The 15,618-nt window shown below is 45.3% G+C and overlaps 1 protein-coding gene across 1 annotated transcript; it reads right to left on the bottom strand.

Annotated features, from left to right (window-relative positions):
- Positions 1-1,929: 1,929 nt before the first annotated feature.
- DDX24 (DEAD-box helicase 24) lies at positions 1,930-13,404 on the bottom strand (the record flags this gene model as incomplete). Its single annotated transcript, XM_056545651.1, is given in 3 exon segments — positions 1,930-2,346; positions 5,121-5,859; positions 13,134-13,404. Coding segments are annotated over 3 exon segments (1,189 nt in total), but the record flags the coding sequence as incomplete, so codon positions are not given.
- Between the last annotated feature and the right edge of the window lie 2,214 nt (positions 13,405-15,618).

Raw genomic sequence — 15,618 nt, forward strand, 5'->3', positions numbered from 1 at the left:
ATAGTGACCACTATCCCCCCATATACTGTATATAGTGACCACTATCCCCCCATATACTGTATATAGTGACCACTATCCCCCCATATACTGTATATAGTGACCACTATCCCCCCATATACTGTATATAGTGACCACTATCCCCCCCATATACTGTATATAGTGACCACTATCCCCCCCATATACTGTATATAGTGACCACTACCCCCCCCTCCATATACTGTATATAGTGACCACTACCCCCCCTCCATATACTGTATATAGTGACCACTACCCCCCCCTCCATATACTGTATATAGTGACCACTACCCCCCCCTCCATATACTGTATATAGTGACCACTACCCCCCTCCATATACTGTATATAGTGACCACTACCCCCCTCCATATACTGTATATAGTGACCACTACCCCCCCTCCATATACTGTATATAGTGACCACTTTCCCCATATACTGTATATAGTGACCACTATCCCCCCATATACTGTATAAAGTGACAACTATCCCCCCAATATACTGTATATAGTGACAACTATCCCCCCCCCCCATATACTGTATATAGTGACCACTGTCCCGACCCCCCCATATACTGTATATAGTGACCACTGTCCCGACCCCCCCATATACTGTATATAGTGACCACTGTCTCGACCCCCCCATATACTGTATATAGTGACCACTGTCCCGACCCCCCCATATACTGTATATAGTGACCACTACCCCCCCTCCATATACTGTATATAGTGACCACTATCCCCCCCCATATACTGTATATAGTGACCACTATCCCCCCCCCCATATACTGTATATAGTGACCACTATCCCCCCCCCATATACTGTATATAGTGACCACTATCCCCCCCCCATATACTGTATATAGTGACCACTACCCCCCCCCCATATACTGTATATAGTGACCACTATCCCCCCCCTCCATATACTGTATATAGTGACCACTATCCCCCCCCCATATACTGTATATAGTGACCACTATCCCCCCCCCATATACTGTATATAGTGACCACTATCCCCCCCCCATATACTGTATATAGTGACCACTATCCCCCCCCCATATACTGTATATAGTGACCACTATCCCCACCCCATATACTGTATATAGTGACCACTATCCCCCCCCCCCGTATACTGTATATAGTGACCACTATCCCCCCCCCTCCATATACTGTATATAGTGACCACTATCCCCCCCCCCATATACTGTATATAGTGACCACTACCCCCCCCCCCCATATACTGTATATAGTGACCACTATCCCCCCCCCATATACTGTATATAGTGACCACTATCCCCCCCCTCCATATACTGTATATAGTGACCACTATCCCCCCCCCCATATACTGTATATAGTGACCACTATCCCCCCCCCCCCCATATACTGTATATAGTGACCACTATCCCCTCCATGAGCTGCAGAACTAGACACAAACTGAGGAAAAGAGTGGTGCTGTTTCAAGAAGAAAGCATCTGTCTTTTTAACTGGTGCCAGAAAGTTAAACATTTGTAAATTACTTCTAATAAATAATCTTAATCCTTCCAGTACTTATTAGCTGCTGTATAATACAGAGGAAATTAATTTTCTTTTTGGAACACAGAGCTCTCTGCTGACATCATGACCACAGTGCTCTCTGCTGACATCTCTGTCCATTTTAGGAACTGTTCAGAGCAACATATGTTCTCCTGCTCTGGACAGTTCCTAAAATGGACAGAGATGTCAGCAGAGAGCACTGTATTATAGAATTTCCTCTGTATTATACAGCAGCTAATAAGTACTGGAAGGATTAAGATCTGTTTAACTTTCTGGCACCAGTTGATAAAAAAATAAATAAAAAAAATAGTTTTCCCCGGAGTACCCCTTTAAGTCCTGATTGTTGTGCGGGAAGAATAAACCACATATAGAAATGTGATCTTACCGGTAAATCGTGCCACAGCGTCAATGTGGTGTTTGACCTGTACGGCCAGCTCTCTAGTCGGGGTCACCACAAGTCCCAGCAGTGGCTTTTGTGTGTCTGCGCCTCCGGGTGGAGCAGAATTGCCATTGATATCGACGTCTTTCACGACCTTCACGCAGCCAATGGTGGAATATTCATCTTCATCGTCGTCATCCTCCTCTGCTTCCTCCTCCTCCACTTTCTCTAACTCCTCCTCCTCCTTCTCTAACTCCTCCTCCACTTTCTCTAACTCCTCCTCCACTTTCTCTAACTCCTCCTCCACTTTCTCTTCATCTTCCATCGCCGCCTCTTCCCCGGACGCTTTTTGCTCCTGAATCTTCCTCCATTCGAGTATGGAGTGAATCATAGGGATGGCGAAGGCGAGAGTCTTACCGCTTCCTAAAACGAAAGACAAGACGCACATAACCCACAGCGTCCGACATATGTGTTAGGAGATTTAAAGGGGTACCCCGGTGAAACAATTTTTTTTCATATCAACTGGTTCCAAAAAGTTTAACAGATTTGTAAATTATTTCTATTAAAAAATAATAATCCTTCCAGTACTTACCAGCTGCTGTATGCTTCAGAGGAAGTTGTGTAATTCTTTCCAGTCTGACCACAGTGCTCTCTGCTGACACCTCTGTGTGTCAGGAACTGTCCAGAGTAGGAGCAAATCCCCATAGCAAACCTATCCTGCTCTGGACAGTTCCTGACATGGACAGAGGTGTCAGCAGAGAGCACTGTGGTCAGACTGCAAAGAAAAACTCAACTTCAGCAGCTGGTAAGTACTGGAAGGATTAAGATTTTTTAATAGCAGTCATTTACTAATCTGTTTAACTTTCTGGAGCCAGCTGATACGAAAAAAAAATGTGTTCTTTACCGGAATACCCCTTTAAAGAAGCACACGAGAAAAAGACTGCAACATATGAACCCACCTTAACAGCGCTGGTCTCCAGACTCATACAATGGATCTGCACTGATACATTGTATCAACACAGGAGAGGCCAAAAGGGGTAAGCCTATAAACAGTGGACCTCCAGCTGTTGCAAAACTACAACCTCCAGCATGGCCAGACGACTGTTGGCTGTCAGGGCATGCTGGGGGTTGTAGTTCTGCAACAGCTGGAGGAACACTAGTTGGGAAACACTGGCCTAAGGTATAGCTAAAAGCCACAATAGTTGACTAGTCCGGTCTACAATTAAAATCCAGCCTGTTGCCTAATACAAGTCCTGCTGCAAGGACTATTAAATGGACAGTCATTAAAACTAATTTTTGCTATTGCGCTCCTTATGGTAAATAAAACATCTTTTTAATGTACTTTGTTTAAAAAAAATTAAATAAAATGAAGTTTTCAATTATTTATTTGTGTTTAAAAAAGCTGCCACTAGGTGTCTCCAGAGCACATTCCCCCCCCCCATCTCTTGCACAGACTTTGGACTCCTGCTGGCATGGAAGAAGTCCAAAATCAGGAAGTGCTGAGGGGTGTGTGCAGCCTTAGCCAATCATAGCTCATATCACACTGAACTGCTGTGTGCTTTGTGTGGCAGAGTGAGGGAGGAAGTTCTCCCCTGTATGGCTTCAGATGATGTCACGCCTGCTGGGGAACGCCCCTTCCCAGTCTGTGAATTTGACAGACTGAGCAGAAAATACAGAGCAATATCAAGGTAGAAAACTAAAAAAATTATAAAAAATAAGGAAGGGGGGGGGGGGTTATGATGGGGCAGTGACATGGGTGGATTATAAAATTTAACAAGATCATGGGAGATACTCTTTAAAGGGGTACTCCAGTGGAAATTTTTTTTTTTTTTTTTTTTTTTTTTTTTTTATGAACTGGGTCCAGAAAGTTAAACAGATTTGTAAATGACTTCTATTAAAAAAATCTTTATCCTTCCAGTACTTCTTAGCTGCTGAATACTACAGAGGAAATTATTTGCCTTTTTAATTTCTTTTTTGTCTTGTCCACAGTGCTCTCTGCTGACGCCTCTGTCCGTGTCAGGAACTGTCCAGAGCAGCATTGGTTTGAGGATTTTCTCCTGCTCTTGACAGTTCCTGACACGGACAGAGGTGTCAGCAGAGAGCGCTGAGGACAAGACAAAAGAAATTCAAAAAGAAAAAAAAATTCCTCTGTAGCATACAGCTGCTAAAAAGTACTGGAAGGGTAAAGATTTTTAATAGAAATAATTTACAAATCTGTTTTACTTTCTGGCACCAGATGATAAAAAAAATAAATTATATATATATTTTCCACTGGAGTACCCCTTTAAGCTTTCCAGCACAGTCACAAAGGCATAGCAGCGAAGTGAAGCAAAGATGCTGGGAAATGTAGTTTTGCTACAGCTGGAGGACCACTAGTGTAGGTATACAATTTTCGCCCACCTTTATTTTGTGCGGTGCTAATGTGTTCCTGCGCCAAATTTATTAAATGGTTGATACATTTTGCGCAGGTGCACATTTCCTGTCGACACCAGTACATCATTTTCTATGGTTCGCTGGTTGCGTAATATTTTTACCGCTTTTTATCACGGTGCACAATAATAATAATAATAATCCACCCCCCATGTGCCTACACTGAAAACAATTGTAGCAAATCTTCGGCTGCAGTGGCTTTTAATCTCAAAAACCAAACAAAAATTGGGCAGAATTATTTTTTGTAATTGTACTAGTTATTTGTGTTTTTTTGTTTCTTCTAACATTTTTGTGGCCCCCGTGACATGATTGAATGTGGCCTGAAATGTGACACTGTGGGGCTGAGAACATGACTATCAAAAACTACTGACACGTCAAAAGTTTTTTTTTTTTAAAGTGACAGCGCCCATTTCTGTGTTACTCCACCCCTAGACATCTTATCCCCTATCCAAAGAATAGGAGATAAAATGTCTGATCGCAGGGGGGGGGGGGGGGGGCGGTCCGCTGCTGGGGATCCCAGACATCTGGTGCACGAAGCGAACTTCGCTCCATGCCGGATGACTGGCGATGCGGGGCGGAGACTCGTGACATCACAGCGACGCACCGCTTGTAATGTCACGGCCACACCCCCTCAATGCAAGTCTATGGGATCAGACATCTTATCCCCTATATCCTTTGCTTCCTAAATCCACCCCAGTGTTTCTACACACTGACTCCGCACGAGATATTTAGAGGGTGTTCTTCGCCGACGTATCTTGCGCACCCACCTGTCTCGGCAGCGCCTAGAACATCCATCTTGTCGCGGATGGCGGACGGTAGGGCTAGAGCTTGGATTGGGGTCGGAGTAGAGAAGCCTAAGGAGCTGAGCGCCTGGAGGACCGGAGGGGGGACGTAGAGACCCTTCCAGGCTGAGACATCCACGTCCTCACCGGACAGCACACCCGCCGCCCAGTTCTTCACCTTCTTCTGGGGTTTGGTGGCCGTGGCCTCTTCTTGTGCTTTGTCACCTTTGACCTTCTGTTTGTTCTTCTTCCTCTTCTTCTTCTTGTTCTTCACCGGTTTAGCCTCCTCCTCTTCTTTTTCGGCCTCCTCTTCAGGTACGGTGAAGTGCAGCTCCTCCTCCTCTTCACCTTCTTCCTCTGCGTCACTGGGAAACATTTCCTCCATCTCGTCTTCGGATTCTTCTCTTGATTTCTTGGCTTCCATTCTTTTCTTGCGCTTCTTATTTTTTTTGTTCCTGGAGACGCGCTCTTCTTCCTCCTCCTCTTCCCCGGCGCCACGTTTCCGCTTTCGTCCATCTTCTACCAACTCCTTGGACGTCTTCACCAATTTATAGTCCGTCAGCTCCTCGAAGCAGATGATTTCCTCCATCTTCCCTTCTGCCAGTACATTGGGGTCCATGGCGATGGGCTTCCACTTGCCAGTGATCTTGATGCCCTTCCGTTGTAGTCTGGACTTGGCTCGGCCGCCTTTCTTGACCTTCTGCGGCTTCATTTTCCTCAGAACCTGATCACAAGAAACATAGGACACTGAACTGAATAAATGGCGAACAATTCTTACCGCCAGACTGGGCTGACACGGCTACAAATCCCCAATATATGTATCAGGTCAGGAGGGCGCACTGAGGAATTTACTTGTGTTTTGTCTCCCCAGCTTCTTTATGGTGCCATCTATATCAGTGGTCCACAAACTGTTATAGCCTACGGACCCCCTATATACATACCGACAGCCTACGGACCCCCTATATACATACCGACAGCCTACGGACCCCCCTATATACATACCGACAGCCTACGGACCCCCCTATATACATACCGACAGCCTACGGACCCCCCTATACACATACCGACAGCCTATGGACCCCCCTATACACATGCTTACGGACCCCTATATACATACCGACAGCCTATGGACCCCCTATATACATACCGACAGCCTATGGACCCCCCATATACATGCCTATGGACCCCCTATATACATACCGACAGCCTATGGACCCCCTATATACATACCGACAGTCTATGGACCCCCTATATACATGCCTATGGACCCCCCCTATATACATACCGACAGCCTATGGACTCCCCCTATATACATACCGACAGCCTATGGACCCCCCTATATACATGCCTATGGACCCCCTATATACATAAAGACAGCCTTTGTACCCCCTATATACATACAGACAGCCTACGGACCCCCTATATACATGCCTACGGACCCCCTATATACATGCCTACGGACCCCCTATATACATGCCTACGGACCCCCTATATACATGCCCACGGACCCCCTATATACATACCGACAGCCCACGGACCCCCCCTATATATACATACCGACAGCCCACGGACCCCCCCCCCCCCTATATACATACCGACAGCCCACGGACCCCCCCCCCCCCCCCTATATACATACCGACAGCCCACGGACCCCCCCCCCCCTATATACATACCGACAGCCCACGGGACCCCCCCCCCCCCTATATACATACCGACAGCCCACGGACCCCCCTATATACATGCCTACGGACCCCCTATATACATGCCGGCAGCCTACAGATCCCCTATATACATGCCGGCAGCCTACAGATCCCCTATATACATGCCGGCAGCCTACAAGATCCCCTATATACATGCCGGCAGCCTACAGATCCCCTATATACATGCCGGCAGCCTACAGATCCCCTATATACATGCCGGCAGCCTACAGATCCCCTATATACATGCCGGCAGCCTACAGATCCCCTATATACATGCCGGCAGCCTACAGATCCCCTATATACATGCCGGCAGCCTACAGATCCCCTATATACATGCCGGCAGCCTACAGATCCCCTATATACATGCCGGCAGCCTACAGATCCCCCTATATACATGCCGGCAGCCTACAGATCCCCTATATACATGCCGGCAGCCTACAGATCCCCTATATACATGCCGGCAGCCTACAGATCCCCTATATACATGCCGGCAGCCTACAGATCCCCTATATACATGCCGGCAGCCTACAGATCCCCTATATACATGCCGGCAGCCTACAGATCCCCTATATACATGCCGGCAGCCTACAGATCCCCTATATACATGCCGGCAGCCTACAGATCCCCTATATACATGCCGGCAGCCTACAGATCCCCTATATACATGCCGGCAGCCTACAGATCCCCTATATACATGCCGGCAGCCTACAGATCCCCCTATATACATGCCGGCAGCCTACAGATCCCCTATATACATGCCGGCAGCCTACAGATCCCCTATATACATGCCGGCAGCCTACAGATCCCTATATACATGCCGGCAGCCTACAGATCCCCTATATACATGCCGGCAGCCTACAGATCCCCCTATATACATGCCGGCAGCCTACAGATCCCCTATATACATGCCGGCAGCCTACAGATCCCCTATATACATGCCGGCAGCCTACAGATCCCCTATATAACATGCCGGCAGCCTACAGATCCCCTATATACATGCCGGCAGCCTACAGATCCCCTATATACATGCCGGCAGCCTACAGATCCCCTATATACATGCCGGCAGCCTACAGATCCCCCTATATACATGCCGGCAGCCTACAGATCCCCTATATACATGCCGGCAGCCTACAGATCCCCTATATACATGCCGGCAGCCTACAGATCCCCTATATACATGCCGGCAGCCTACAGATCCCCTATATACATGCCGGCAGCCTACAGATCCCCTATATACATGCCGGCAGCCTACAGATCCCCCTATATACATACCGGCAGCCTACAGATCCCCTATATACATACCGGCAGCCTACAGATCCCCTATATACATACCGGCAGCCTACAGATCCCCTATATACATACCGGCAGCCTACAGATCCCCTATATACATACCGGCAGCCTACAGATCCCCTATATACATACCGGCAGCCTACAGATCCCCTATATACATACCGGCAGCCTACAGATCCCCTATATACATACCGGCAGCCTACAGATCCCCTATATACATACCGGCAGCCTACAGATCCCCTATATACATACCGGCAGCCTACAGATCCCCCTATATACATACCGGCAGCCTACAGATCCCCTATATACATACCGGCAGCCTACAGATCCCCTATATACATACCGGCAGCCTACAGATCCCCTATATACATACCGGCAGCCTACAGATCCCCTATATACATACCGGCAGCCTACAGATCCCCTATATACATACCGGCAGCCTACAGATCCCCTATATACATACCGGCAGCCTACAGATCCCCTATATACATACCGGCAGCCTACAGATCCCCTATATACATACCGGCAGCCTACAGATCCCCTATATACATACCGGCAGCCTACAGATCCCCTATATACATACCGGCAGCCTACAGATCCCCTATATACATACCGGCAGCCTACAGATCCCCTATATACATACCGACAGCCTATAGACCCTATATACATACCGACAGCCTATAGACCCTATATACATGCCGACAGCCTATAGACCCCTATATACATGCCGACAGCCTATAGACCCTATATACATGCCGACAGCCTATAGACCCTATATACATGCCGACAGCCTATAGACCCTATATACATACCGACAGCCTATAGACCCCATATACATACCGACAGCCTATAGACCCCCATATACATACCGACAGCCTATAGACCCCATATACATACCGACAGCCTATAGACCCCATATACATACCGATAGGCTATAGACCATATATACATACCGATAGCCTACAGACCCCATATACATACCGATAGCCTATAGACCCTATACACATACCGATAGGCTATATACCCTATATACATACTGATAGCCTATACACCCTATATACATACCGATAGGCTATGCCTGCTGACACCTGTAGTTCCACCACCACCTCAGCCCCCGATAGGACCCGGTCCGGGACGAGGAAGCGACCACCAGATCACACAGGAGCCGCCAGCAGCTGATCCACCGCACACGCTGCTCACAAGGAGGCCGCCATTAAAGTGTGACGTCATCGCCAGGAGACCGAACTAACTTTATTTACAGTGAACACACCGGACAGTCTGCTGGAGTCATGGACTGATCCTCTGTGTAACTGTTCTGGAGGCCAAATAGTCCCGGTAGATTATATGTGATTTATATGGGGGAAGAGAATACAGTACATATAAAAGGGGACATTACCTATCCTGTATTATACTCCAGAGCTGCACTCACTATTCTGCTGGAGGGGTCACTGTGTACATACATTACATTACTTATCCTGTACTGATCCTGAGTTATATCCTGTATTATACTCCAGAGCTGCACTCACTATTCTGCTGGTGAGGTCACTGTGTACATACATTACATTACTTATCCTGTACTGATCCTGAGTTATATCCTGTATTATACTCCAGAGCTGTACTCACTATTCTGCTGGTGATGTCACTGTGTACATACATTACATTACTTATCCTGTACTGATCCTGAGTTATATCCTGTATTATACCCCAGAGCTGTACTCACTATTCTGCTGGTGAGATCACTGTGTACATACATTACATTACTTATCCTGTACTGATCCTGAGCTATATCCTGTATTATACTCCAGAGCTGTACTCACTATTCTGCTGGTGAGATCACTGTGTATATACATTACATTACTTATCCTGTACTGATCCTGAGTTATATCCTGTATTATACTCCAGAGCTGTACTCACTATTCTGCTGGTGGGGGTCACTGTGTACATACATTACATTACTTATCCTGTACTGATCCTGAGTTATATCCTGTATTATACCCCAGAACTGTACTCACTATTCTGCTGGTGAGGTCACTGTGTACATACATTACATTACTTATCCTGTACTGATCCTGAGTTATATCCTGTATTATACTCCAGAGCTGTACTCACTATTCTGCTGGTGGGGGTCACTGTGTACATACATTACATTACTTATCCTGTACTGATCCTGAGTTATATCCTGTATTATACTCCAGAGCTGTACTCACTATTCTGCTGGTGAGGTCACTGTGTACATACATTACATTACTTATCCTGTACTGATCCTGAGTTATATCCTGTATTATTCTCCAGAGCTGTACTCACTATTCTGCTGGTGAGGTCACTGTGTACATACATTACATTACTTATCCTGTACTGATCCTGAGTTATATCCTGTATTATACCCCAGAGCTGTACTCACTATTCTGCTGGAGGGGTCACTGTGTACATACATTACATTACTGATCCTGTACTGATTCTGAGTTATATCCTGTATTATACCCCAGAGCTGTACTCACTATTCTGCTGGTGAGGTCACTGTGTACATACATTACATTACTTATCCTGTACTGATCCTGAGTTATATCCTGTATTATACTCCAGAGCTGTACTCACTATTCTGCTGGTGAGGTCACTGTGTACATACATTACATTACTTATCCTGTACTGATCCTGAGTTATATCCTGTATTATACCCCAGAGCTGTACTCACTATTCTGCTGGTGAGGTCACTGTGTACATACATTACATTACTTATCCTGTACTGATCCTGAGTTATATCCTGTATTATACCCCAGAGCTGTACTCACTATTCTGCTGGTGGGGGTCACTGTGTACATACATTACTTATCCTGTACTGATCCTGAGTTATATCCTGTATTATACTCCAGAGCTGTACTCACTATTCTGCTGGTGAGGTCACTGTGTACATACATTACATTACTTATCCTGTACTGATCCTGAGTTATTTCCTGTATTATACTCCGGAGCTGTACTCGCTATTCTGCTGGTGAGGTCACTGTGTACATACATTACATTACTTATCCTGTACTGATCCTGAGTTATATCCTGTATTATACTCCAGAGCTGTACTCACTATTCTGCTGGTAAGGTCACTGTGTACATACATTACATTACTTATCCTGTACTGATCCTGAGTTATATCCTGTATTATACTCCAGAGCTGTACTCACTATTCTGCTGGTGAGGTCACTGTGTACATACATTACATTACTTATCCTGTACTGATCCTGAGTTATATCCTGTATTATTCTCCAGAGCTGTACTCACTATTCTGCTGGTGAGGTCACTGTGTACATACATTACATTACTTATCCTGTACTGATCCTGAGTTATATCCTGTATTATACCCCAGAGCTGTACTCACTATTCTGCTGGTGGGGGTCACTGTGTACATACATTACATTACTTATCCTGTATTGATCCTGAGTTATATCCTGTATTATACTCCAGAGCTGTACTCACTATTCTGCTGGTGGGGGTCACTGTGTACATACATTACATTACTTATCCTGTACTGATCCTGAGTTATTTCCTGTATTATACTCCGGAGCTGTACTCGCTATTCTGCTGGTGAGGTCACTGTGTACATACATTACATTACTTATCCTGTACTGATCCTGAGTTATATCCTGTATTATACTCCAGAGCTGTACTCACTATTCTGCTGGTAAGGTCACTGTGTACATACATTACATTACTTATCCTGTACTGATCCTGAGTTATATCCTGTATTATACTCCAGAGCTGTACTCACTATTCTGCTGGTGAGGTCACTGTGTACATACATTACATTACTTATCCTGTACTGATCCTGAGTTATATCCTGTATTATTCTCCAGAGCTGTACTCACTATTCTGCTGGTGAGGTCACTGTGTACATACATTACATTACTTATCCTGTACTGATCCTGAGTTATATCCTGTATTATACCCCAGAGCTGTACTCACTATTCTGCTGGTGGGGGTCACTGTGTACATACATTACATTACTTATCCTGTATTGATCCTGAGTTATATCCTGTATTATACTCCAGAGCTGTACTCACTATTCTGCTGGTGGGGGTCACTGTGTACATACATTACATTACTTATCCTGTACTGATCCTGAGTTATTTCCTGTATTATACTCCGGAGCTGTACTCGCTATTCTGCTGGTGAGGTCACTGTGTACATACATTACATTACTTATCCTGTACTGATCCTGAGTTATATCCTGTATTATACTCCAGAGCTGTACTCACTATTCTGCTGGTAAGGTCACTGTGTACATACATTACATTACTTATCCTGTACTGATCCTGAGTTATATCCTGTATTATACTCCAGAGCTGTACTCACTATTCTGCTGGTGAGGTCACTGTGTACATACATTACATTACTTATCCTGTACTGATCCTGAGTTATATCCTGTATTATTCTCCAGAGCTGTACTCACTATTCTGCTGGTGAGGTCACTGTGTACATACATTACATTACTTATCCTGTACTGATCCTGAGTTATATCCTGTATTATACCCCAGAGCTGTACTCACTATTCTGCTGGTGGGGGTCACTGTGTACATACATTACATTACTTATCCTGTATTGATCCTGAGTTATATCCTGTATTGTATTATATCTCAGAGCTGTACTCACTATTCTGCTGGTGAGGTCACTGTGTACATACATTACATTACTTATCCTGTACTGATCCTGAGTTATATCCTGTATTATACCCCAGAGCTGTACTCACTATTCTGCTGGTGAGGTCACTGTGTACATACATTACATTACTTTTCCTGTACTGATCCTGAGTTATATCCTGTATTATACTCCAGAGCTGTACTCACTATTCTGCTGGTGAGGTCACTGTGTACATACATTACATTACTTATCCTGTATTGATCCTGAGTTATATCCTGTATTATACTCCAGAGCTGTACTCACTATTCTGCTGGTGGGGGTCACTGTGTACATACATTACATTAAACATAAACGCGTACATTATTTTGTTATTATTTATTACTTGTCTATAAGTAATTGCAGTTCTTCTTCTCATCGTTATGTTTCAGGTCATGGCGGCAGCGGGATGGTATCTGGCAGCGTCCGTTCGTCTCCCCTTCGCAGGACGCAGAGTAAACAATAAGTCGTTGTCCTTTCTTCCCCGTCTGTGAGGGAGAGGATCCTAGGAGACGCGGCTCCACGTAAGATTCTAATAATATGTCAGACATGACTCTCCTGTGGCGTTTTTTCAAATAATAATGGGGGAGATTTATCAAGACCCGTCCAGAGGAAACGTTGCTGAGTTGCCCATAGCAACCAATCAGATCGCTGCTTTCACTTTTGAAAAGGCTTCTGAAAAATGAAAGAAGCGATCTGATTGGTTGCTATGGGCAACTCAGCAACTTTTCCTCTGGACAGATTTTGATAAATCTCCCCCTATGTGTAGTTGTCTCGACATTTTTTATTTAGCATTTTATCCCTTTTTTTTTTATTTTATCACAAGTCATGTGATCTCATCATGTGACTCAAGTATTTTTTATTGATTCATTTTAAAGGGGTACTCCGGTGGAAAACTTTATTTATTTATTTTTTTTTTTTTTATCAACTGGTGCCAGAAAGTTCAACAGATTTGTAAATGACTTCTATTAAAAAAAAGCTTAATCCTTCCAGTACTTATCAGCTGCTGAATACTACAGAGGAAATTCTTTTCTTTTTGGAACACAGAGCTCTCTGCTGACATCATGAGCACAGTGCTCTCTGCTGACATCTCTGTCCATTTTAGGAACTGTCCAGAGCAGCATAGGTTTTCTATGGGGATTTTTCTTCTACTTTGGACAGTTCTTAAAATGGACAGAGGTGTCAGCAGAGAGAGAGAGCACTGGGGTCATGATGTCAGCAGAGAGCACTGTGCTTGTGATGTTAGCAGAGAGCTCTGTGTTCCAAAAAGAAAAGAATTTCCTCTGTAGTATTCAGCAGCTGATAAGTACTGGAAGGATTTAGATTTTTTAATAGAAGTCATTTACAAATCTATTTAACTTTCTGGCACCAGTTGATAAAAAATTAAAAATAAATAAATAAAAGGTTTCCACCGGAGTACCCCTTTAAATTCCTCTGTGGAAATACTCTATCCTGCAGGACATGCTCCTTCCACTATATACCACTCAGTCTGTGACCTTACATCATCAGCATAGCCCAGTGTTTACCAACCAGTGTGCCTCCAGCTGTTGCGAAACTACAACTCCCAGCATGCCCGGACAGCCAACGGCTGTCCGGGCATGTCGGGAGTTGTAGTTTCGCAACAGGTGGAGGCACAGTGGTTGGGAAACACTGGAATAGCCCTTTAGTCCTCTCCTGAAATACTCTGTGGTGCTGTGAATTGTTAAGACGTGAAACACGTGGTGTCCGGCGCAGCCGCATGTACGCTTCCTGTGCTGACTGAGTGAGCGCGCCTCTCACTGCAGAGACACCATCTCCCGCTCCGCAGCGCTGCTTCTTTTTATAAAGCCGCTATATTTAGCTCCCGCAGCCGGGAATATAATAGGTGGATCCTCCGACCTCTCTGCGAGGGAGGGGACGGAGCAGCGGCGCCTCCTCAAGGTCACACAGAGGGAATCATTAGGTATCTCTGCTTCCTGTCAGTGAATGGAAACAATCCTGTCCTGATGCCAGGGGGGGTTTGAAAACTCAGCCCTGACCCAATTTCTGCTCACACAGCTGGGAGGTCGTCACAATGTATCAGTGAGAGGTAAAAAAAAAGCTTGTGGTGGTGCTGCTGCTGTGGTTAGTTCTCTAAGCATTGTCAACACTAATGTTGCCCAATTTGAGACACTTTTCCAGCTGCTATAAAACTACAACTCCCAGCATGCCCGGACAGCCTTTGGCTCACACAGCTGGGAGGTCGTCACAATGTATCGGTGAGAGGGGTAAAAAGGCTTGTGCTACCGTGCTTAGTTCTCAGAGAATTGTATACACATGTGTCCCCCAACCTGTGGTTCTTCCGCTGTTGCAGAATTACAACCCCCAGCATGCCCTGATAAGCTGGAAGGTCGTCACAGTGTATCAGTGATCGGTGGAAAAGTGCTTGTGCTACTGTGGTTAGGTCTCAGAGAATAGTCTACATCTGTGCTCCCCTGCCTGATGCTTTCCAGCTGTTGCAGAACTACAACTACCAGCATGCCCGGACAGTCTTTGGCTCACACAGCTGGGAGGTCGTCACAATGTATCAGCGAGAGGTAAAAAAAAAGCTTGTGCTGCAGCTGAATTTATTTTTTCAGAGAATTGTCTACACCATTGTTGCCCAATCTGAGGCTTTCCAGCTGCTGTAAAACTACAACTCCCAGCATGCCCCGACAGCCTTTGGCTCAAACAGCTGGGGTTTGTCACAATGTGTCAGTGACAGGTGAATGGACTTGTGCTTTGCTTAGTTCTCCCGGTATTATTTACATCAGTGTTTCCCAACCTGTGGTTCTTCAGCTGTTGCAAAACTACAACTCCCAGCATGTCCGGAC

The sequence above is a fragment of the Hyla sarda genome, chromosome 11, assembly GCF_029499605.1.
Source record: "Hyla sarda isolate aHylSar1 chromosome 11, aHylSar1.hap1, whole genome shotgun sequence".
NCBI lineage: Eukaryota > Metazoa > Chordata > Amphibia > Anura > Hylidae > Hyla > Hyla sarda.